General features: G+C 34.1%; 1 protein-coding gene across 1 annotated transcript; it reads right to left on the reverse strand.

Annotated features, from left to right (window-relative positions):
• Positions 1–829: 829 nt before the first annotated feature.
• On the reverse strand, positions 830–26,780 carry LOC118741848. The gene is made up of 3 exons (XM_036473821.1): positions 26,436–26,780; positions 19,777–20,676; positions 830–862 (listed from the first exon to the last, which is right to left on the reverse strand). The coding sequence occupies exons 2-3, from the start codon at positions 20,272–20,274 to the stop codon at positions 830–832; spliced, it is 531 nt and encodes a 176-aa protein (XP_036329714.1). The 5' UTR covers positions 20,275–20,676; positions 26,436–26,780.
• Between the last annotated feature and the right edge of the window lie 246 nt (positions 26,781–27,026).

Here is a 27,026-nt window from a genome sequence, read left to right on the forward strand (position 1 = left end):
AATCAAGTTATGATTGTAATTTGCTTGATTATGTTGATAAATGTGTTTTATATTGCAGCGCTAGCTCACTCGTTTATACAAATACATATGTATGTACATTGAGGCGCTCTCAGTTGGGTGCTCATCCACTTGTGTTTATAATAAATCTTGGCAAAATCTGGTTTTTATACTATAACTATTTTTGCAGCTTCAATTTGAAATGAACAAGATGTAAATTATTATTAGATTCGATTTGCCGACGTAATATGTATGTATGTTTATGCAAATAGAATTCGTCATTGGACCGCCACTAAAAATAGTTAGAAGTAGCATAGCACTGAGTTATATACCAAATGCGTGGAGAAGAGCGAAGGTTGTTTTCATCCCGAAGGTCGGAAAGAAGGACGCACTGCATCCAAAATCCTTTAGGCCAATCTGCCTAACTGCAATTATACTAAAAGCTTTAGATAAGTTAATAGTTAAATATGCAAGGACTACTGTCTTATTGAACTATCCACTGAAGCCGCCCTATACCCACTGACAAGTGCACTTCAGGATAGGTTAGAAGATAAGGACACTGCTACAAGCGCTTTTCTGGCCATAGAGGGCGCGTTTGATAACGCCTCACACGCTGCAATAATCAGTGATTTGATTAGCAGGGGGTGATAAACTGCAAGCTCCGCACCAGAAGGGTAGAAATACAAACCTGTACTAATAATAATGTAGGACATTTTCGAAAACACCTTGAGTGAAAGAATCCAGCTAGGGCTGAATGTAACCGAAAAATGGTGTGCCAAAGTGGGGATGAATGTAAATCCAACAACAACCACAAGGTTAGATGGTACAAACATTAGTAGTGTTCGCCCAGCGGTTGAAATTCAACCTGTAAAATTAAGGGAATTGAGGAGAGTTAAGGGATTTGAGTTGAGTTAAGGTGAAGTAAATTGAGCTCAGGTGAGGTGAGTTTAGATAACTTAAAGTGAGTTAGGGTGAGTTTAGCTGAGGTGAGTTGAGCTAACTTGAAGTAAGGTGAGGTTAATTGGCTTGATATGAAATTGGGTGATCTTGAATGAGGTGTGTTAAGATGAATTGAGGTGAACTCAGAGTAATGTGAGGTTGGTTGAGGTGAGATGAGGGGAGTTTAGGTGATTTGAATTGAACTGTGGTAAGTTGAAGTGAAATGCATTGAACAACATAACATATCATAACATAAAAAAACATAACGACGTAACATAAAAAAGCACAACATGACGTAACATAACATAACATAACATTACCCAACATAGCATAATAAAACATAACATAACATAACACAACATAACATAGCATACCATAACATATCTCAATCTTCAGTTTTGTCTTTTTTTGTCCCTATCTTTATTTTTATTATTTTCTCCATCTCTATCCTTGTCTCTATCGTTTTTTTTTTATCATTATGTTTATCTTTGTATTTACCTTTTCATTTTATTTTTAGCTCTATCGTTTCCTCCACCTATATCCTGATCTTTATCTTCATTCTTTTCTTTATCTACATATGTACATACATACATGTGCACTAGGGCTTCACAATACCTTCTAATGATATACAATTCTTTATACCGTACAAGTATAGTTTAACTCTAAAAGGGGTGTAATGTACAAAGGCATAACGGGAGCCAAGAGAACTTGTCCAACCGAATTATTGGAAGTTCCTTTAGATGTTACCCCCATTCATATTCACATAGTACATACACTCAGGTGAAAAGAGTTTTACTAAGGATAACTGGTACCAATATCGGGATCCTTAGTCGGAGGAAGTTGGATATTCTGGCGAGGAAGTATTCTGAAATACTGAGAGATATCATGCATATGAGGTTCAGCTTTACGAAGAGGTTGAAAACTGATGTGAGTAATAAGAAAAACTGGGCAGGCATATCTGAGATATCCGAGACATATCGGATAAACCAAAACATGATAAACAGGTAGACTGATGGCTCATTGACTAAAGAGGCTACCGCGCAGGTGTAGGGAGGGGACCGAGGCTAATATACTCGGGATCCATGGGAAAACATATGTCCATTTTCCATGCTGAAACATACGCCAAAGGGAGATGCGCGGTATTTAATATCAAGCGCAAGTACCGAAATTAAAACATCGGGATTTTAAGTGACAGGCAAGTCCTCAGATCTCATCAGGTATCATCGAAACTGGTGATGCTGATAAGCTGATTACTCTTCGACTGACCATTTGGGTTCTCTGGATTACAGGACATATTGGTATTACAGGAGAAGAAATTTACCGATAAACTTGCGAATAAAAAAGCTTGAACTCTTCAGCCCCTAAGCGTTTTTGTGGTATTAGAAAAGGGACACTCTGTGCCCTGGTCTGGTTAGATGAAAAGGCTCAAACCGCTACTGGGATAATCTACCAGGTCTAGAGCAGTCCAAAGCGCCTTTAGGAATGTATGATCTTGTCCATGAATAACTTAAGAAATGTTATAGGAATCCTTACAGGACATTGTAGGCAATAGTTCACCTGACTATCGAGACATTTTAGAAGGGTGTCCAGCACTGAGAAGGACTTGCCTTCACTTGACATTTATTCGACGCGATAACATCACTTAGTAGGTTACGTTTCAAAGGAAGAAGTTTTTTAGCATTCGTCAAGAATTTATAAGGCCTCAATGTGTTTTAAACCAATCAGTACTTTAACATACATAGCATATAAAATGAATGTCTTTATTGTTAAAAACTCTTATGCAAAAAGGTATTCAATAAAATCGTTTACAAATAAAATGTACTCAGCATATCGTTTAATTTAATTGACAAACAGAAAACTATTTAATTGATTCGCCAACAATTCAAAGATCACTTTTATGCATATTTGCATTAGAATTTTGTACATTTATATAAGCCTCTATGTACTTTGGAGCTGATTTTGCTTATACGAATATTACTCACATTTACGGCTGTATTTTTGCATATAAGCGATTCGCAATAAATATTTTCAACGACCGTTGCAAATGGATGGGCACACTCAATGCAATGTTTATATGCAGAACATTGCAAGCCATCAATCATTATTTTTTTCTCTGCTGATAAATATGGCAATTCAATTGAATGAAGTGACACATTGGTGCGGCAAAATGCCATTTTGCAGTAATGACGCTAATCAACAGTTAGCTTTTATGGATCATTAAATTTTTTTATGGTAGGGGCACTGATGATCGTGGGAAAGGTAAACACATGTACATACGTACATAGATGTATGTGCTACGGATGCTAATTTTTTCGATTTTTGCGTTCCCGGGATTTTCGGGACATCGGGATTAGTTCCGGGATATAGATATTCATTATTTTTCAACCACTTAACATGTAAAAATTGCATCAATATGGTTTGAGAAGCTGTCCTACCATATAATAAGTATTTAATAAATAAATGGGTTTGAAACCTACTTTATTATTTATTTAAGTTGAAAAATATTTCATTAGTTACAAAACAAAAGACAGTAGTTAAATTTATACGCATTTAACAATACTTAAGCGTGTACATATCTGATAAAGTAACCTAAGGTATGTCGAAAAAAGCTCGGTGCAAAAAAAACTTAAGTCAACATATGTGTTGTGTGGCTGAAATAAGTTCATAATACTAAATAGTAGCAGAAATAAAAAAAACGCCTTATTTTAACCATTTTAGTCTATATTTATTTTGTTTATATAATATTTAAATTTTTTTTTTATAAAAGTCCACCTCATTCTACATATATCTAATTACATGCGCATTTCGAAATTTGTACAAAAATTATTAAGTTGCAAAAAAATTTGCCAAAATGTGAAACTTTTTACTCAGCATTTTTAGAAAAATTTGAGGTACGCGGTTTTATAGCCCATTAAATTAAAGTACGATAAAATTATAGTTTCATGCAGTTACAAAATACCGTTGATTTTTGGGAATTTTTTAAAAAAAGCTGGGAATTTTCTTCCATATAAACAAATTGTCGAACATACTTTGTATGGAAAAAAAATGCGTGACATCGCCAGCAAAAAAAATTATAAGAAATCAACGTTACTTTTAGTCACTTGAATTTTGTACTTTATCCTCCTTTAATTTAATGGGCTATACTTATAAAATTGCGTACCTAGATTTTTTCTAAAAATTCTGAGTAAAAAGACTGAAACAAGTTGAAACAAAAAAATTTCAAAACACACCAAGCAATCAATATACATACTCACGACACTATGGGCCAAATATAGTAAAACTGCGTTTTTAGTTTTAGATTTTTTTTTTATTAGAACTTTATAATTTCAAAGATATGATAAACTCTAAAAACTATTTAGAAAGTCAGTGCAATGTAGAATAAAATGGGTACCAAATGAAAGAGAAAATACCGTAGGATTTAAAAAAATTAAAAGTTTTTGGGTTCACAAGGACGAATAGGTATTGAGAATGCCCTCTTGATCAATTTTACTTTTTTAAGCTAATACAGTTAGCAGAACTATATTCGAGGACGTTGTCGAGTTTATATTAGTCTTTAACATATAATTTTTTCAAAATAAATATTGCAAAATTTCAACGATATTCAAGGATAAACTTTTTAAGGACATTTTGAACACCTTATGCACCAAAAAATTTAATCTGTTCTTTCTCTGCAAAATTTTCGCATTAATTTGATACCCATACTGTTTTCCTAAGTACATTGCACTAGATTTTTTACCACCATCATCTGAATTACTCATATTATTCAATTTTCGAAGTCATTTAAAAAAATCCTGACGACAGAGAGAAAAACTAAAAACGCAATTTTACTGCATATACAGTATAGGTCATATCTATAGCACGCCATTTCAAAGTGATATTGTGTGCCACTTATGTTTATTTATATATTTTTAAGAATTTTCAATTAAAATATTGTTCATTTTCGGACAAACCCCATATATACCCAAGTTCAACAATTTGTAGAAAACTACAAAAAAGTGTAACAAATTTTCACCTAAATTTCAAACTTTTTTCTCGGTAGTGATAGAATTTTTTTGAGGACACAGTTTTTTAGCCCCTGCAATTTTAGTCTGATAATGTGCAAATTTCAAGTAGCTACGAATTACCGTTAATTTTTTAGAATTTTTTTTGTCGCATTGGCTTCCATATAATGAATAAACTCAATTTATTTGTATATGGAAGAAAACCGCAACATCCTTGGCGAAAAAAATTCTAAAAAATCAGCGGTAACTTTTAGCCACTTGAAACTTGCACATTATCAGACTAAAATTGATTGGGCTATAAAACTGTGTATTCAGAAAAATTCAAACACTTCCGAGAAAAAAGTTTGAAATTTAGGTGAAAATTTGTTGCACTTTTTTGTAGTTTTCTATAAGTTTTTAAACTTGGGTTTATATGGGTTTTGTTAGATAAAGAACTGTATTTTAATTGAAAATTCTTAAAAATAAATAAATAAACATAAGTGGAACACAATATCACTTTGAAATGGCGTGCTATAGATATGACCGATACTGTATAGGGACCTTGGCTTCGCGAATATATTGATTTTTTGTGTGTGTAAAATTGTCTATCGCACGGTGTTCTGTGTATGTGTAATTAGCTACACCCAGAAAAAAGTCAGCTAAATATATTTCTCTCAACACATGATTTGGTTATAGTTACATTATTTGGTTATAGTTACATTATTTGGTTATAGTTACCAAATCATGTGTTCAGAGAAATATTTTTAGCTGACTTTTTTCTGGGTGTAGAAAGCAAAAACTGGCCAACACAAGGCGTTTCTATTATTGCCACCATTGCAAATTACAAATTCCAAAAATCCCGGAATTCTTGGCAAACGGACGGGACGGGTTTTTGGGCCCCTAAAAAGGCCGTTATCCCGAGATTAACATCCCTAGTATGTACATACATATGTATGAAAGGAATGTGTGATGATTAAAAAGAAAATGTTAAAAAAGATATACGATGGTATTAAAGCAAATAAGCAAATGGATGTATAGAATTGACAACAACAACCACGCTGTCAAGTTTAAATCAGCTGCACTTGATAGTAGTTGTTTGAATAAGGAAAACTGAATTAGCAACAAGAGTTTACGGAGTGTACATAGCTCGGTGGTTAACGCTTCTGACTTTGCACATCGATTACGCAGGTTCGATCCCTGCTGAAGTCTAGAACAAAGAGGTCTGATGAGGAGATGTGGTGATCTCCGAAATAGCTGCTATAACTTCTACTTAGTATGGGTTATAATCCCTAAGCCCTACGCAGAAAAGTATTATCCGCAAAAGGTACCTAGCCCCTCTTCTTCGGCAACACAGAAAGGAGAATTCTACTTAATGAATTTAATTTAGACGAACACGAAAAGAGAAAGGGGCAAGCAAAAGGCGAAATTTTTTTGTAGAAACAAAATCACAATAAATCTTATATATTTTTAGAATGACTCAGAAAATATCAATTCCAAATATGTAAAAATGTTTCTACTTCTATAGATGTGGTTGAATATCCAAAGGCAATGGCCAGTATTTCTGCCTTGAAAAAGCTTCTCATTAAAATCATTTGACTTTTGGAGCCGGGGTTAAATTGTAAGTCCCTCCACTTGCGTTATAATATTAGGACGCATACCATAAAATGGAGGAGAATCTCGGCCATACACTTGGCAAAAGTGCAAGCACCAAAATATTATTATTATTGCTATTAAAACAGATTATATTAAAATCTTGTCCAAATCCGTTTAGTAGATTTCAATATGAACGTGTTCAAAAAATCCCGACTTTGTTTTATTCAGGGTATAGATATAGATGGTCTCATTTGTAGTTAATTGATTGACAGAAGTTGTAAGGCCAAATTATTTGACTTGAACATGATATTCTCATAAATTAAGAATTAGCTCTAAATTAAAAAAATGTGATGCATAAGGCAGTATTTTCCTTCTTTACCAATTGACGTCACAAATTCTTATCCATCGGGTCTTTCATCACAGCGGCAGCCTTCCTTTTCCCCTGCTTCAACCTACGCAAATCGTGTTGAGTACTTTCAGACTCGGAGAACTTGCGTCCATTAGTATGGCATGGCCAAGCCAGCGTTTCCGCTGTATTTTAATTCGCTGCACTATGCCTGAATATGTTATTATAAAGATCATCGTTCCTGGAAAAAGTAATGGTGGCAATTGGTAAAAAAACTATTTTGGACTTGGGAGAAGGAATAGTAAAGGTCATAAATTCACAACTTTCCATCACTTACTGAAAAGATAGTTCGAAAGACTTTTATTATTCTAGCAATAAAGTCTTAGAAAAAAAGCTATCCTTCGCCACTTGTGGTGAAAACCTACATGGTTTGATATCATCTAGCTCGCCTCGCTCTAATAGTTGCAATGGTCGAGCACAGGCGTGCCATTCGGGAGATCCAAGTTCTATTCCTCGGGCAGTGAAATATTTTTTTCTTTTTTTAATTTCATTTTCTTTTTAACTGACTTCACAAAAAGGAGGAGGTTATCAGTTCGTCGGAATATATATATTTTTTTTTATGTATGTTATCGCATAACTTCGGACCACGTTAACCCATTTCGATAATTCTTCATCGGGAAGGTGGAACCTCAAGGGTGGTCCAATACTAATTTTGTTTAGATCCGATAATTCGATCGTGAAAAATTAACGATAACCTTAAATTTTTATATCAGAATTAAAGTCGGCTTTATTTTTTGCTTAAAAATTGCTTGTAATTAATAGAGTTTGTTGTTAAAACAAAAACAATATATATGTTTTTAATATCTTTTAATATTTAGAAACGTATTTTATATTTTTTTCTAATTTGATTAAATTTTTTTCTCACTTAATTTAATTTTCTTTTAATACTTAGATGTTATTATTTTAAGAAGAAGAATATTTTTTTAATATTAATAAAATTTTTTCGTTTTTTCCTTTTTTGATATTTTTGGCCCAATAAGAATTATGTGGAAAAGCCACAATTTTAGAAATTTGTTTTCTTTTTTAGTCTATTTTTCTTTTAAATTTTATTGTTTAAAAAAGAAACACTTTTTAATAACCTTTAATTTTTAGAAACTTATTTTTTCTTTTATTTATTTTTTCTTTTGTTAATTTAATTTTCCTTTAATTTTTAGATTTTATTGTTTTGTAAAGAAAGACATATTTTCAATTCATTTAGTTTTTAGGATCTAAGTTTAGTTTATTTTTTGTATATTTTAATTTATTTTTCTTTTAATTTTAAGATATTTTTTATATATTTCTTTTTTTTTATTTTAAGCATCTACTATTTTATTTGTTTTTTATTTTTTTTACTTTTTCCAATTTAATTTCTCATTTTATTGTTTTAAGAAGGAGAAACGATTTTATTTTATTTTCTTTATTTTTTTATTTTTTTATTTTTGATTTATCTTATTATTATTTTTTTTGGTTTTTGAAGTAAGTTAATTTTCTTTTCTTCTTCTTCTTTTTTGGCGCTGTAACCACCTAACCGATTTTGTCCAAGTTCAGCAAAGCACGCCAGTCATTTCTCTTCTGTGCCAACTGACGCCAATTGGAAACGCCAAGTGAAGCCAAGTCCCTCTCCACCTGATCTTTCCATCGCAGTGGGGGCCTCCCTCTTCCTCTGCTACCATCAGCGGGTTCCGAGTTGAATACTTTCAGAGCTGGAGCGTCGGTGTCCATTCGAACGACATGACCAAGCTAGCGGAGCCGCTGTATTTTAAGTCGCTGCATTATGTCCATGTCGTTGTAAAGCTCATACAGCTCATCGTTCCATCGTCTGCGGTACTCGCCATCTTCCGGAAAATCTTTCTCTCGAACACTCCAAGAGCCGCCTCATCGGATGTTGTCATTACACTGAGGGAAAAAAATATTAAAATCAAATAGAAACGTAATTGATCTTACTATAAACGTCAGCGAAAGTACTGTATATTGGTAAATATTCAATTCAATTACGCGCATATTAAAATGACCGCGTTCGTACTGAAAAAGCATCCGTGAAGTGAATAATCAAGACAAAATCTAAAAAAAAATTGAATTTGCATGTTGCCTGCAGTGGAATTCGAACCCGACCATCTCCGGATATCAACAATTTGTGGCAAGCATCTTTGCGCACTCAGCTACACCCAGGCATATAAATTTGCTTTCAAATGTTGAATATCCATCAACACCACAGCACGCGATTTTTACGGATAAACATGTATGTACTATGTATGTATGTGTGTGATGTCACCGTTCTCAGAGCGGCGCTCTGCATGCTTGGGGTGCGTATGTACACTAACATATACATACTCAGATGTGAACGGTCAAATACGTGCGTAATAAATTTTGTATGAAAATATTATTTTTAAATACGAACATTTTTAAACGATAATCAAATATAAAGTATTCATTTTTACTATGCATTATTTCCCTCAGTGTATCCATGCTTTTGCCCCATATACCAGCACGAGCACGATGAGTGACTTATAGAGTATGGTTTTCGTCCGTCAATAGAGGACTTTACTCCTAAATAGCATACTCAGTGCAAAGTAGCACTTGTTTGCAAGCGTGATTCTGCGTTGGATTTCCATGCTGACATTATTATCGGTGTTAAGGCTGGTTCCCAAGTAAACGAAATTCTCTACTTTCTCGAAATTGTAACTGTCAACAGACACATTCGCTTTGCTTCCTTAACCAACTTGGAAAAGGCAGAACAGACTTCGCGGTTTTTGTTGACGATGATGTTGATGTCATCGGCATAAGTCAGCAATCGCACGCTTTTCTTTTAGGTATTACTTTTTATTGTCTTAAGAGTAATAATATATATATTTTTTAGTTTTATTTAATTTTTAAAAAACTTATTGGTAAAAGGCGAAAAGCATAACGCTAAGACCTCCTCTTTAGCAGATATTTCAAATATTTTTTCAAAAGACAGTAAAGAGCTGTCAAGATAGTTGCCATAATTGACAATTACCTTACGAAAGAATTTTGTCACAGAAAATCACAAACTGATTGAATTCCAAATTAGAACTAGTACTTAGTTTGTTTAAGAATTCCTTTCTTTTGTACACAAATTTCAAGCTGTTAACCAAAAAAATACTATTTTTTTTAATTATGATAAATTTTTGTTAGTTTAGATATTAGGAAATTCAATTCATTCAGCAGTTATTTGCAAAAAATAAAGTGGACACAAAAAATCGCACCCTTTCAAAACTAACAGAGTTTCGAAAATTCAGAGGCCAAAAAAATGCAACGTACGTGGTATTGCTTTAAATCTGGGTTATGCAATTATGCAAGACATAGACTTGACTTGACTTACCTAGAACTTAGAAACGATTACTCACCGTGTCACCTATTACGCAACGTTAGTTTGTTTTTATACCAAATCGGATACAAAATTACCAGTAAAACAAATGTATTTATGCGTATCAAATTGCGATTGTTTTTATTTTATATTCTGTTTTTATTTAAAAGTTTGTTTTTCAGTTGCCAGATGAATTTTATTTATACAAAAAATTATATTTGTGTGGCATATTTGTAGGGGTTTTATTAAAAAAATTAAATGGAAGCATTATTCTCTTACGGCTCTCTTTGCACTTAGAAATTTAACTTAGAAATCAAAAATCTATAGTTCCTTGAAGTGTAGGATTGCTTTTATTCCTATACCTGATAGTTCAGTGAGTGAGCTAAAGAAATGTTTGTGAACTATATTTATCAAAAATATTATTGGCTCTTAACGAAAGTATGAAAATATTGATTTGTTTGTGTAACATTGCATTTTCTTACTATAAAATACAGGGTACACAAAACCGCAACATGTGCTTTTTAAATTCTACCACTATGCCGGAAGTTGTAATAGGGGTCTCGGGTTCTGACTGAAACTTTGGTGCTCATAGAAAATCACGTCACGATTTGAATTAAAATCCCATTTCAGCACACATCTTCAATTGTGACTACCACACATACCCTTCTTACGGCTAAATTTTACATTGAACAGCTTTAATTAAAACACGCCCTGCAAAGCGGGCAATTAGGTAGCGTTTATAAGCCAGTAACGGCCAGTGACGAGCAGTTCTCATTTTTGCTGGAGTCGGTCAATATGGGTCATGATGTCATCACACGTCTGATCGGCAGAGCAAATCAGTTGAACAGTCGGCAGCATATTTATGTACATATACATATATGTACATATGTATGTTTGTATGGTACGAGTATGTGCTGATTAAAAAAGTGAAAAGGCGTAAAAAATTACGTACATATGCATGTAAGAGTAAAATAGAAAATAGCTGTGAAAAAATTTTAATCGTCAATTGGCAACGGATTCAATGAGCCGACGTGCGAATATCGACACTTTGTGAAATGTCGAGCACGTAAACTGGTTTCGTTTTTGTTTAATTTTTATGCGCAGCCACATACTTGTGCGTGGGTGTGTGAAAATATTTCCACTTATTTTTTTTTTGTCGGTTTGTTCGACTCTGCTTGATTGTGTGCGTGCAATTTAAAATCGAATTAAACTTTTTAATTTTTTTTTAGCTTGCATCTGCCACAAATTTAACGAGTTTTTTAATTTAATTTAATCTATTAAGTTGAAGCTGTAAAAACTGGAATTCTTTCGAAAATATGAAATGTTCATATCTTAGTATATGTAGGTCATATTATTCGTTAAATACTATTTTTGTATGTATATTTCCAAATGCATTGAGTTTATGTAATTGTAAGAATAATAATACGAAATCATACTCCCAGCGCCTCCGTATAATCTATTTTTTTACGAATAAACACAAATCTTTATGCGACTAATACTATTTAAGTATGTGAAACATCGACATGAGGTTGGATCTAGGACAGGAATGTTCTAAGGATACTATACCTAAGAACGTGAAGAGACTAGCGTTCCTGCCGTCTTCGTTTACTACCAGGCATTGCCGAGCGAAGTATTCACCAACTTTTTAATGGCTGAGCACTCTTGCCTCCCTAGCCAAATGGGTACTCTCGAGTGACTTAGTACCAGCGTAAAATCAATTCGTTATATTTGACTCGGCATAATTTTGCCGAGATTTGGATAGTCGAACTAGTCTCGAAATGGTTAGAGGTAAACGCGTAAACTCTTATCTCGCCATTTATATGTATATCATCTCGTATTTCATGGCCTTCAGAATTGCATATACAAAATTAAGCATATTCAACAAGAAAAAGGTGAAGTTTATCCCAATTTTTTCGATAATATAGACTACAGATTCTGACTTAGAGTCAGTTTTAGAGCTTGTTCTCAGCATTGGGATTAAGGCAGTATATTCAAAGTTGGCATAATATCCTGTAGCATTGTCAAGACTCGCCACACTCAGTATCAAGCCGACATCCATTTCTTTCTTTTTAATAACTTAAAAGGCTTTTTCAATTAAATTTGAAATTAACAACAAGCCGAAAAATAAAATTATTAAAGTTTTATAGTTTAAGAAAACCACGTTTCACCCAAAAGATTCCATGTACCTTGGTTTGACCGCTACAAATGGATAATTTAATAAAAGAGGCGTTAGTACCTACCAGGTACGCATGAAATTTTATGTGCAAACACCTGTGTACGGCTTGGAAAAGTCTTCTGGTTCTCGTAGACGATGAGAATAATTATCATGAAAATAGGAATTCACTCTCATCCTCAGCGTATAAATAACAACGAGAGCAGGTATTCACTCTCATCATAGAATTCTTATAAGCTCTCATAACTGGAATATTCTCACCAGTGTCTCACATTCTCACTGGTCTTCTCAGCTCTCGTATGGGGCATGTTGAGAATTTTCATTCTCATGCATTTATACTTCCTATTATTTTTCTATTGTCATATCTTCTATTTTTTGTTCAATCTAGCACACATGGTGATTCCTTTAGATATTAGGGTTGGATTTTTTGGTTCACCTCAAAGATAAGTTCACTTCTAGTTCGTTCAGCTCAATGAACTAGCTCTTACGAATCTTAGTTTCGTCTCCTTATTTAACTACAGTTCACCTTATTGAGCTAGTACGGTTGTAAGGGATGAGTTATTGAACAACAAAAATGTGTTTTATAACTAGGGAAGACAAAAATATGCATTGATTGAAAATATTTGGCTCGTAATCACCAATCACCCGCAGGTACTAAATAATCAATATATTTATTAGTTACAGACGTACATAAATACATACATATCTGACAGAAATGTGTTCATCTTTTAAGATTCTGTCCACAAACCGCAAGCTAACAGACCGTCTGGCATTGTCATCGATACGAGAAGATCAGCATATTTACTATCAAACCGCATTTCATTTTCATATCAACGCCATCACTCACTGCACGACATCGACAAATGAGCTTGCTGTATGTTTAATATATTTAATGTTTAGCGTCAGTTGTTCCAATGTAAATACAATTCTTTCTCTATTTTTTGTTGTAGTTTCTAATCAACTTTTGTTTTGGATGCTTTTAATTTTTTTCACTAAGTTTGTCATTTAATAGGCCAGGCATGTGCCACATACATATGTATGTATGCGCATTAGTTTGGCCCACCAGTAAAGCCGAAACTTTAATGCTCTCCCGCACTAGAATTGTTCTATGCCGAAAAAATATACCCCTATTTTTTATTTTGAAATTGAAAAATATTTAGGGGGTAAAAGCATAAAGATTCCGCATCCGACACATCGCATTTAAAGTATATTTGCAAAGAAATTTCGGAAAAAAAAGGTTTTGGTGTGTAAACATCGTAGCTCTCGGTATGGGTAAAATTTGTGTCAATCCAGAAAAAAAATTTGTAATTGCTTCTTGTGTAACCTAGCAGAAAATTTTCAATTGCTTCTTGTGTTTCTGAACTAAATTCAGGACCATTTCGGCTCTAGTTCACGACTATTTCAGAGCCTTTTTTGACTAATTCCCCACCATTTCGAGACTAATCGAGGATTGTTTCGGGACTAGTTCGAGCACATTTTGGGGCTGGTTCAGGACTAGTTCGGCCTAGTCCGCGATAATTTTTTACTTAAGAACTATTTCAGAAACATTTTTGGAATAGTTCAGAATCATTTTGGCGCTTTCACTCATCAACACCTGGGTTCAAGCCCTGGTCAAAGCAACATCGCAAACATATAGAAAAAGGTATTTCTGCCATGAAAAACAGCTTTTCATAAAAATACAATCGCCGTTCGGAGTCGGCGTAAAACTGTAGGTCCCTCCGCTTTGTGTGACAACATCAAGGCGCACGCCACAAGTCGGAGGAGAAGCTCGGCCAAGCACTAACATATGTGTAAGCGCCATTCTATTATTATTATAAAAATCATGAAACTTTTGCTTAAATAGTATTTTGATAATTCGAGAAGAACTATTAAAAAAACTTTTGGCGAATGAAGTTGTCACCTAAAAGTTTTCGGCAAGAAAAAATTTTCGAAATTTCCTCCCAAAAATACTCTAAACCAGGGACCCGGATTTTTATAACTTTTATAATAAAAGTATATTATAAATAAAAAATATTCGATCAAGCCGGACTTTTATTTTTTTATACCAGTAATAACTGTTAAACTTTTTTAAGTTCGAAATAAAAGTCCTTTCGTAATAATATACAAACCGCTTATCCAAATTAAACAAATTTGGTATAAAATGAAAGAGGACTGAAATAGCTTTCAAAGAAAAATATCTAAATGAAGGTTTCCAACTATTTATATATTTTTGTATAATCTATGTATATTTATAACACGCGAGGCAATGTTTGTCCAGGTCATCAGATCTGCACCGTTCGTTCGATTTTCAAAACTGAGGTGTAAAATTAAAGGCCTGTGGATGTGCCATAAAGTTTTATTTTTTCGAAAAGAGTTGCCACCTGTTAAAAATTTTAATTCAATTTATTTAGTAATCATTGCCATTTGATCCGCACCGTTCGTTCGATTTTGAAAAATGAGGTGTAAGATTAAAGGTCTTGGGCTGTAGATGTGCCGTGAGGGTTTAGTTTTCCGAAAAAAGTTCCCACCCTTTCAAAAATAAGATTCAAATTATTTAAAAAGTTAAATGAGTTATTGCAATATAGCTATCAACCAAAATGGGTTTGAAAATGCTTTATTTCTTAAGTACAACTCCAACTGTTTAAAAAACTCAAATTCAATTTTAACTAAGGTAATTGAAATATTTACCACCATATGGGTGACAGACGTAAGAACGTAGTACTTGAAAATATTTTGAAGAGCGTTGCAACCTTTTCAAAAGTCCAATTTTTTAACTTATACGCAAGTTATATGAAAGATTAAAATATGGGTAACAAATGAGACATTTTCAAGGAATCTTAAGTTTGGTCTTGAAAATCTTTAAAGAGTTTAGCCACCTTTAAAAATATTTAATTAAAACTTTTGAATAAGTTAAACGAATTATTAAAAGGTGGGTATGTATTTAGGAGATTTACCACGTGTTTAAAAAATTAAATTCAATTTATTTCATCAGTTAAAAAAGATTGAAAAATATTTTAGTTTGAAAATACCTTTAAATAGAGTTGCCACCTGATTGAAAATCGAATTTATTTATCTTATACACAAGTCATATGAAATATTAAAATATGGTTTTCAAAATAAAGGGTGTTATAAATCTTAGTTTAGGTTGAACGTTTAGAATTTTTTTGAGGCTTTCTATTTAAAAATTTTAATTCTAATTATTTAACGAGTGAAATTAATAATTAGAAGATGGGTATTCATAGAACTGAGTTTAATACCGATTAATTTCGGAACTGTATAGAAGAGAGTTGCCACGTGTTTAAAAAATCAAATGCAACTTAATTTATCAATTAATTGTAATATGTGTCACAATGTCAAACAAAAGAGACTTAAAAAAAATTCATTTCAAATTATCTTTGAAGAGGGTTTGTTACTTCAAATTTGAATTTGTTTAGCTTATACAGAAGTTAAGTGAAATATAAGTGTTGCCACTAATTCGAAGAGTATAACTATGTATGTAAGCATGTAGTACATGTTCATATAGAGATATATATATATCTGTGTTCGTATGGAAAAGTAGCTTATGTCGAAAGGCTGGCTTTAGTATAAATCGGCATTCGCAGCATACGATTGCGAATGACTTACGGGCGCTAAGCCGTTTTAGCAAATAAACGTGCAAGAAATAGTTCCGATACTAGCAAGGCAATATTCTTTTTAAGTCTCATCAAAAAATTCCTTGTCGTTTAAAGAATAAAGGGAATGCCGCATTATACTAAAGCCGGCCTTTCGACATAAGCTACTTTTCCATACGAACACAGATATAATACGAGAAGGCAAATTTTTAAGGTCGTCTGAACCGCATTGTTATTTCGCATTTCGAAAATGGGATATCAAATTAAAAAACTGGTTCTGTAGAGGTCTTATATTTGGAAGTTAGAACTTCTTTTGAGCGGTATATGGTGATTCAGTCGGAAACGGCTGGATGGGATTAGATGGCCTAATGAATTTTATTAAATTATAAAAAAATATATAAATAGGTGGCAACCTTGGTTTAGATATTCTGTTTGAAAGCTATTTAAGTACTCTTTCATTTCATATCAAATTTGTTTAATTTGGTTAAGCGGTTTGTTTATTATTGCGAAAGGACTTTTATTGCGGACTTAAAAAATATTTAGTAAAGTTTAACAGTTATTACTGGATTAAAAAAATTATAGTTCGAAATTTTCAGTTATTATTGGACTTTTTCCCAATAAGTTCGAAAACTAAAAATAATCCAGGATTCCAGGAGGTTCTGTGATCAAAGGAACATTGATAACTTTACTCTACGACAATATTTTGATCCGGACCTAAAAAAAAATAACTGTTATTTCCGGTTCCTGCTTTAAACTAAGGGGTGCACGGCGAACTTTTTTTTTTGAACGCTTGTTAGGTGGTACAGTCTAATGTACATGCCACACACATGCCTATGAAGAAATGAGATGCACAATTTTGCATATACAAACTATGTACAAAGTTATGTATGCACGTATGTATGCACTTTTATGTATGTTGGATAACAAGCCATCAACATCTGTCAGAATTTGATGTGGCACATTGTTTGCATTTCATTTCTTTAAATTACTATTTTATGTACTTATTTATTGGCATAAATTAATGAGAATCGCTTCATTTAGTTTGTGATGACGTGAGCCACCTAACGCAGTGACAGCTATGGGTGTACTTATATTTACGTATTTAACAAACACATTTAGTTTGTGCATATTTCATACACGTATACGCTTATAGATAGGACAAGTCGATTAATAGCTGTTTGTAAACAAATAATTTTCGATTTAATACTGTTTTAATGAAATGCTCCTCATTAATTGATATTCACAGCGCTGATCGAGTAAACACTATTGAAATTCTTGAAATTCTATAAAAACAAAATGCCGTGAGATGCATTTAAATTTTCAAAATTCTTATACATACAAGTTCTAGGAATTGGATATACATACATACATATATTCAGCTTATAAGACTTAATCAGATTGACATGACAGAATATACGCAATGCTATCAATGCATTTCATTAGAAAACTGCAGCTCGATTCGTTTGAAAAGATGTGATGCCTTTGTTAGAGAACTAAGCTTCCGCGTTAGCTTCTAAACATTTGACAAGGATCATTATGGTTGCAGTTCGAAGAAAGTAACCCACTTTATACGCTGCCAGAATGAAGTGGAAGAAAATACTACTAATCTGACTATACTTCGAACTTTTTGATGTGAAACTTCTTTAGCGGCGGTTGGTTGGTTGGGAGTAAATTGGCAAATTCAACGAAAATGATGCAACGGAAATGGTTGGGGCTGAAACAGGTGCTTCTTGAGTGAATGCACATTGTAGGACTTTAACAAAAACTTGCTAATAAAAGGTTAAAGAATAACAATTAGAAAAAGACCAATACAAGAACGAAAGTAAAGCGTAGTACGTAGATAGATAAAGAAAAAGATAAAGGCAAAGGCAAAAATAAAAACAAAAACAAAGAAGCGTAAAGATAAAGGCAAAAATTAAGATCAATGTAAATTTAAACACTTTATTTAAGTGAAGGGGAATATGTAGATGGAGAAAAGTATTAACACAAAAGTAAAAACAAAAATTAATATAAAGAAAAAGATGAGGATGAGGATACCGATAAATGTAAAGATGAAGATAGAGGAAGAAAGAATAAAATAAAGATAATTATAGAGAAAAGTACATAAATGGAGACACAGAGACTCAATATGTGAACTTTTTTGGGATCTTAGAGATTTTCGGGATTCTCAGGACTTATCGGTATAAAAATCGATATTTTTATCGCTTTTGTTATCGATATTTTTATCGATTTTGCTGTCGATATCTTCGGAACCTATCGATATAATAATCGATATTTTTATCCATTTTATTATCGATATTTTTATCGATTTTGTTATCGATATTCTTATTAGGTTTGTTATCGATATTGTTGCAGATTTTATTATCGATGTTTTTATCGAAGTTGTTATCGATATTTTTATCGATACTGTTATCGATTTCACAGTTCACAGTTTTGTTAAGCGAATACTCTCTCTCTGTGCCAACGGCGGACATAAAATTTCATTGATTAAGTGCGCACATATCATTAAATTATTAATAGTACCCGTTAGATATGAGTCGGGGACTAATTGATCTACAATTATACCCGTAAGGGACGAGTCGAGTCTCACAAATTTTTTGCAGGGAATAGATATGTAACGTAAGTTTCACTTCTCCAGTGTTGCCCGGGTGCACTTACATTTTTTTTAACTTTCAACACCATTCTGACAAGTTCAATTAACTCAGACATGACAGCCTCTGCATTGATGGTTGGCTGGTTGGACTCATCTAACAATTGCTCGCCAGCAGATGGACACATGGTAATTGTAAGTGGCGAATGGCAACCGCTCTCAATTCACTGGCTATATCATCGAAGAAGCGCGGTGTAGAGCTAAGCCCAGCTAGAGATGTCAGTGGCAAAAATGCATCGACGTTTTTCTTTGATTCGATGCATCGAAGCGCATACATCGTTTCGACGATTTGCATAGGATAATGTTTCGCAACAAAATATGTATGTTATTAGCACAATTGTAAAAAATTTTAAATAAATTACTACAACTGAGCTAATTATTTTTCTAACGGAACTTTTTGGAGACATTTCAATTTTTTGGTAAAAGTCACTTATTTTTTTTTTTTTGTACAACTAAAAAACTGCAATGACGGCTGAATATACTAGAGATGTCAGTTTTCAAAAAACATCGATGCATCGATACATCGACTATTTATACATCGAGTGGAACATTTTTGATGCATCGAAGCAAAACATCGATATTTTTCCGACATCTCTAAGCCTAGCTAAGGCCGAGTCACTCACTCAGGCTCTACTAGATGATACAAAATTTCGTCTTAATATCAGCTAAATTAAATAAAATAAAAATAAAAAAAAAAATCAAATAGAAGACTTTTCAATTGAGCATCTACCTAACTAGGCTACGGTCGAAAATGGGGTAATCACAAAATATGTCTGCTTATTCCCCTATACGTCATCGAATCGGGTAATTTATTGAAGCAATTCTCTGGAATAAAAATGCTGGATTTCAACCAGGCACTGATTGACAAAAATTTCAATGACACAATTGAACATCAAAATTAACGCTGAATCAAAGAAAATTTTGTTATTAAAAACTTCAAATGGACATCTTTCTTCCCAGTTACACCACTTCGATTGCAAGAATACTTTCCGACTCGAACTCTGTTTTTCACTTTTAAAACCCATCATACTCAGCCACAATTTACACAAAATCCATCGGAAAATCAATGCAAATTATTTAATAATATTTTTATACATACCTTTAAATAATATATGTGTATGTATGTATGTATGTATGTACTTACATCCTTGCTCCAGTTGACCCAATACTCAATGGGCACATCGTACGGAAAGTCAATGAGACAATTGAACACCACATGCGAGCCGACCTTCGCCTCCAGATGTGTCTGCTTGTGCAGACGATCGCGCGTGCATGCCGCACAGGATATGTTAATCAAGAAAAGCAACGTAAATGCGAGTGCCATCATAGCGGGACGTAGTGCAGCGGTGGTGACCACCACCACCGGCTTGTTGTCGTTACTGTGATTATTGTTTGTGTGGTATTTGTTGTTGCTGACATGACTTGGCTTGGCATTTTGCACGACGTCGTTGCTATTATTGCATAACCAACAATTCATTATCGTAGCGTCTGTTTCACTTGCTGAAGCCGTTGACATTGTTGTGGTTTTTGCTGCTGCTGCTGCTGCTGCTGCTGCTACTGTTGATGTTTCGCCTGTTACGGATTTCATACTTGTTTCATTTGCTTTCGCTATCATTGTTGCTTCGCTTCTGTTATTTATCATGGTTTTGCACTTATTTGCTTAATGCCACGCGAATGCGCTCCTTCATTGATGTTTTTGCGATGGGCGGCAAATGAATGAGGTGGGAGGCTAACAGCGAAAAGGCAACAGCAGAAGCAGAAGCATAGGCAAAGGCGTTGGTGAAGGGAGGTGGGGCAGTGGCAGCGAGGCAATTGCTGCGACGACTGTGGCAGCAATTTCAACTAATGTTAATGATTTTTCGCCTTATTGCACTTTTGTAATTGAATTATTTACTTTGGCATTTCTCGCCTTTTATTATTTAAGTAAAAATTTTGCTGAAGAATTTCAAAGCGTTGTGTATTGTTTTTAGTCGTTTTAGTTATGTATTGTTGTGTGGGTGGAAGTGCACACAGTATCTATTATTATTTCACTTTTCGCATTTATCTAATATTTGATTGGATTAGTTGGGCCTTTGTTGCTATTTTGCTATTAAATTTAACTAAGCAAGTTCTTAAATATAATTTTTTCTTTGCAAACAAAGTACACTTTTTAAATGTTCACTCATACCATCTGTGTTAATAAATTATGTATGTTTTTGTGGGTATGTTCATATGTACTGACACTAATAAAAAAAGAGCAGACTCAGTGGAAACGCTAGGAAACCCAATAAGGACAGTTATCATTGGCTACTACAGTCCTTAAAAAATAATAAATTTAATTTTGAGAACAAGGCTAGGCGGCGCACAGTGTCTATTCTGGAAAAAAATTGACAAAATCAAATATATATCTCGAGAACGAGAAGAGATAGCGAAATATGTAGCTGTAACGGTATTTTAAAAATTGTTTAATGGGGAATTCAGGAAAAATAGCCTCGTTGGATAAAAGAATAACCTTGACTCTTAAATGACGTTCAAATAGAGAATGTTTTCTTTTTGTGACCTGGAACCAGTATCCAATCAACTTTTTAAAAGTCTTAAACAAACATTTTTGCAGTTCTTGCAGAAAGGAATCCATATCCATAATCAATCACTTCAATTTAACTTTTTTTTTCCAAAGCTCCTGGCATCCTGTTTTTAGGTTAAAAATAGAAAACAAAACAAAGCAAAAAACAAAAATGTTCCTTTCGAAAACCGGATTTAAGTTAAGAGTAATATTTACTTCATTCAATGAGACCTTTAAGTATATTTGGAGGTCATGTTGAAAGTCAATGTAATTCTTTCACACCACGAGACTATTTTTCCTGAATTCTCCACCTCAAAGTTTTTAAAATGCCGCTACATCTATTTCGCTGTCCCTTCGCTTTCTCCAGATATTTGAATTTGTCCAATTTTTTCCAAAATAGTAGAATCGGAAATTTGGTCGTCTGCAATGCGGACGTGTTTGGTATCTTTTTAAAGGTAGTTTATAAAAATAATACAATCGAAATATTTTTATAAAATAAATGATATTCCAACAGGGAGCCACCAAAGTCAACAACGCACACTGGCTTGATTGTTTTGCATAAATCAATTCTTAGGAAATCCCTTCCTTGCTATAAAGCCATATACAACCAGGAACGCGAGTTAAGAGCAGAGGGTGAGCTGCCAAAATTAGGCTGTCGGAAAAACACACATGGGTTACGGAAGGTCAATAAACTTACGGGAAATGGTAATTTATGAAGTTAATGACTCTCACAAAGACCCAACGTTAAACTTACAGCCATCCCTAAATTGGCGCACCAATCGTCAAGGAACTATCAAAAATCCTAATGCCCATACAATTTGTATGAAGTATCCCACAACAACGCGGCGCTAGCGCTGTGCAAATGGAATTTTAATTTTTGACAGTGCGGACATACGGAAAAAAGAGAGATGACAAGCAAGTGAAAGAGGAAAGGAGAGGTAATGAGAAAACGTCAAAAATTACTCCGCGTTGATTTGGGTATAGCGCTCGCTAGCACTCGTTGGCATTGGAAAACGCAACGCTTAGCGCTCATATTTAGGGACGGCAGATAAGCGGGTATGCTGAAGGGGGTGGATATATTCGAAGGCTTTCTATTTCTCATTTTCGTTGTTGGTGTTTCCGACAGGGTAGGAGTGTGATGTAATGTGGAACGATTTTCCTTCATCCCAAATTTGACAAGGGATGACGGAAAATCGTTCCACATTACATCGCTTTCTATTTCCTTCTCGGAAAATATTTGGTGCCTTTATGACTGTATTGGCCGATTCTACCATCAAAATGGAATGAACTTAAATATGCCGGTAGTCTGGAAAAGCTGCGATATTGGATCATCCAAAGCCAGCTGAGACAATCGTTCTCAATCGTATTATTAAAACAAATTTTATATAAAAATGTATTATAGGTAATAGTTTCAAAGACCCTTTGTATAGAAATATTAAAGTGAGATTTTTGGAAGTATAGATATAGCATCCAGCTGGCGCAGCTTAAGTTGAACCAGGCAATGCGCAGCGACAGTGGATGGAGGAGCGATCACGGTGTGCAATTGGCTACAGCCAAAACGAAGATCGCGCTCCTCACCAAGAAACGGATCCCAACAATTATAAACATGATGGTCGGACGTCAGCCCGTGACAACTTATAGGTCTACAAAATACCTAGGGGTGAAGCTTGACAACAAACTCACATTGTGGGAACACATTCATGGAGTATGTGAAAAACCTGCGCAGAGCACGGTGGCTCTAAGCCGGTTGATGGCGAGCGTGGGCGACCCAAAGCCATGCCGTAGAAAACTTTTGATGATATCAGTCCAGTCGGTGCTCCTGTACGGGCAAAGAATACCGGATTTAAATGTCTTCGATCCAGCGCAGAGGGCACTATACATTGCTTCTGCACACCGTACAGTGTCCGCGGACGCGGTTATAGTTATTTCTGGCGTCATGTCAATTGAGCTACTTGCTTACGAGCGGAAAGAGATTTACAATCTTAGTGCCGAGATAGGACTGGAATACGAGCACAAAAGGTCGATGGACATGGTTGAAAAGACCGCACGGGGAAGTCGGTTTATACCTGGCGCAATTCCTCACCGGTCATGGTTACTTCCGAGAATATCTTCACAGAATGGGCAGGGTGGACGCACGTCTTGACTTCGCGCAGAATGTTGGAAGAAAGATACGGAGACATCACCCCGAACAACGTAACTGGGGTAATAATCTCCAGTGCAGACAAGTGGGAAGCAGTTGAGAGATACGTGAACTTCGTGCTCCGCTGCAAACGAGAAGACGGATGTCTACTGAGGGCACCCGAATGAAACGCCCCTACAAAAGAGCAGCCTTGAGGCTCTAGTAGCGCGCTCCTGCATATGAAGACATACAGAATTGCGGTGTCAGATGCGGGATTCTTGCGCGGGCGGTGGGAGTTTGGGTTTTAGTGGCTAGCCCAACACGCTTCGGTGGGAGTCCCACACTCTGGAAAGGTAGTATAGAGACTAGCGCCCCGGCCAGTGCATAAAGCATATTCGCCTCCTACGACAAAAATAATGCATATAAAGCTTTGACTTGTTATTTTTTGGTTGATTCAAGATTTTCAAGTTTTTACAAATGTCTTATCCACACGTTTGTTTATAAAGAAAATAATTTTTGCACTGAGCTTCAGTTTCCCATGGAACCTGCATTATGCAAAAATTTAAAAATGTATATGAAGTATCAAAATATTTATGTCAGCCCAAAGTTTTTCGACATCGTATTTGTTATTTTATTACAATATGTAAATAAATACAATATTGCCACTGAGTCATTTGTTTTTGTCAGGTACCGAACATAACATTTATTGATGAAAACTGTCATTGAAAAATTCACTACGAAGAAAATGTTGTACAACTAAGTGTTACATACAAATCGATTTTTTTTCACCGAGAATCAAATTTGAAAATAAACCTTTTTCTGCAATTTTTAAGCAAAGTTAAAGAAAATAACAATTATTTCTGATTTTTATGTATTTTTTTATCTAAATAATCTGCAAATAACAGTTATTTTTGATTTTTATATTATATGGGTATTTTCATACGTCACATACGTGACAGTCGTACGTTTTAATTTTTTTAAACCCTTGTGTAGCATATGATCAGCCCTATATTTAACTGAAAAATTAAAACAGTTAAACCGCATGGTCTTTAAATATACGCAATTAAAAAGAGACAAAAATGGAAGTTGATTTTTTCTTTTCTTACAAAATCGCAAAACTCTACGAATTTTGGATGGCTCTTTTCATGAAATTTGCTTTAATATGATTTATACAAATGGTTTTTATAAGCATGACTTAAAAAATAAAAGTCACTGACTGATTTTTATTGATGACTTTTATAAATAAAAGTCTTCAATAACGCTTATCTAAGAAATACGTATAATATAAAAATCAAAAATAACTGTTATTTGCAAATTGTTTAGATAAAAATCCAAAATAATTGTTTTCTTTTTTATTTATAAAATTTAAGCAGTAATTAAATAAAAGAAAACAAATAATAATTGTTAAAGAACGATTTTTATAATAAAAATTGTACCGGTTACTGGTTTTTTTTACATGCATTTGTATTATATTGATTATGTTACTGGACTCTTAAATTAATTTTAAAGTTTCAGGAATATTTTTATTCTTCACACCTTTTTTGCGAAATATGTAAACTTTTTTCTGACACCCACGACTTTAGAATTAAATAAATCATACGAAAACGAAAATCTTCTTCTGTTGTGTAGCTTTTAAACCGTCCTGTGGTTAACAAAAAAATTGGGTGCGCTTGGAAAACTGGTGTCGAGAACATCAGTTACATTATTGAATTCAGCGTTTTCAAGTTAACTAAGAAACAAATTTTCATTTAAAGCTGTGCATAATTCTATTTTTGCACAAAACTCCCTCGTGGATTCGCCGCTGGACATAAGTAAGCAGAGTTTTATACGGACATGGGGGCCTTTTGAGGCAGTGTTTGTACTCGGTTTGTATACTTGAACCGAAATGTTAAAACTATTTTATTTATCTGAGTCGCATATCAGAGAAAAATTGGTACTTTCTATTTACTTAACTTGTGAGTGCGCTAACTTTTCATCTATTTATATCTACTCAGCAATGTTTTGTAGACAAAGGCCTCCTCAGACTTAACAGCATAAATTATTTGTGTGCGTGAGCCCCTGGAGCGAAATTGTGGTATAAAGACGATTCCAAATAATCGTTACTAAAGTGCATATCTGCTTAATTAAGTGAGTTTATTTAACGCTATATGTATTGCTGTTCGTTATACACGTATGCATTAAATTCGACAACCAATTATTTTTTTTTTGTACTTAGTTTATTTCATTTGTCTAACAATTTTAAATGAAAATAGCCCCTAATTTGCAGCTTTAATGCCGTACACAAATCCATATGTACATACATACATGTGCGTATGTATAAATTGAAAATGCACAGAGAAATATCTCGCTCATGTGAAAATGACAAATCATTCTGAAATCTCATTCCACATGGATTATTTAAATAAATATTCTATAACATAGTCCAATTATTTGCGTGCTATGATGCATATTTCTATATTTGCTCGATTAAAATTCGATTTATTTGATATTTTTCGTTTGTGGTTACTAAACAGCGCGATTGTTTTTTTTTTTTTTTTGAGTATAAGTGAAAAAGCACTAAGTAAAATAAGTAATTTGAAATTAAACAAGGATTTTTTACACAAAATTTTTTAAATGGCAGATAAAAATAAGTATGTATGTAAGTGCATACCAAATTGCACAGATTTTATAATCGAAGCTGCTTTTTTTGTAACATAAAAAAGTATCACCAATATTCCATTGCAGAAAATTCAATCGTAGAAATATTTATGTATTTTAAATATTGTTTGCATTGCCATAGAAATTTGTCGGATAGAAATCGTTTTTATTTTTGTTTATCGCTTAATTTTGAAATTTTTGTGCACAAACGTTCGCTAAGAATTTTTCTGTCTTTATTTCATTTAAATTTTGCATACAAAATTTATTTATTGCACGCAAAGTAAACGGTAGTGCACACACACGCGCGCACACAAAAAGCGCAGAATAGGCGCGATAAATTCATGAAACGGGTCAATTGAGTTTAAATTACTCGCGATTTTGTGATTTACAAATGCCGCGGTCACTGTTGGCACAGACAGCATAGACAACCAAATGCCAAGTGACGTTGATGACGACGACGACGACGACGGCGATCTTAGGAATATGTATATATGTATGTACATACATATACGTTTTTTATACTTGCACTTGGAATTGCACTTTGTGTGAGTTTTTCTGCAATTTCCTTAATTATGAATTGCACACATTGCACCGTTAGATTTTTCACTTATCACTGCGTTTTCCGTTATTTCCAACTGTTTGCGATGATCGACGAACTGCGACTGCCAGTGCGCGGCAACATCTCGAGCAATCCAAGCTGCCGATTTAGCCGGAAGCTAGTAGCTGCCGTGCCCACCGTTAAATTTTCGCTGTGCCTACAACATCATAATGAAGATCAACGCTTTGCCGCGCTATGCAATTCGCTTGGTGTCTAATGAGCTTTGCGTTGGCGGATAGCTGCAGAGCTATTGATCGCAGTGCGCTGATGCGATGCTGAGCGCGCTTGACTGAGTGAGTGGGTTGACGCGATCACTATATGCTTAGTGCATGGAAAAATGAGAGTTAACTGAGTATATGATAAAAGCGCTTGGTCATTTTCAACCCCTCGCTATATGCCGTCTGTTTTTTTTTTTAAATAAATTTTAAGGGCCAGGGATTAATCAGTGGCGGCAATTGTCAAAGCATTTTATCAGTCGCGAAGCCATTGACTCGATTT

The sequence above is a fragment of the Rhagoletis pomonella genome, unplaced genomic scaffold, assembly GCF_013731165.1.
Source record: "Rhagoletis pomonella isolate Grant_MI unplaced genomic scaffold, Rhpom_1.0 Rhpom_scaffold_00006, whole genome shotgun sequence".
NCBI classification, from domain to species: Eukaryota; Metazoa; Arthropoda; class Insecta; order Diptera; family Tephritidae; genus Rhagoletis; species Rhagoletis pomonella.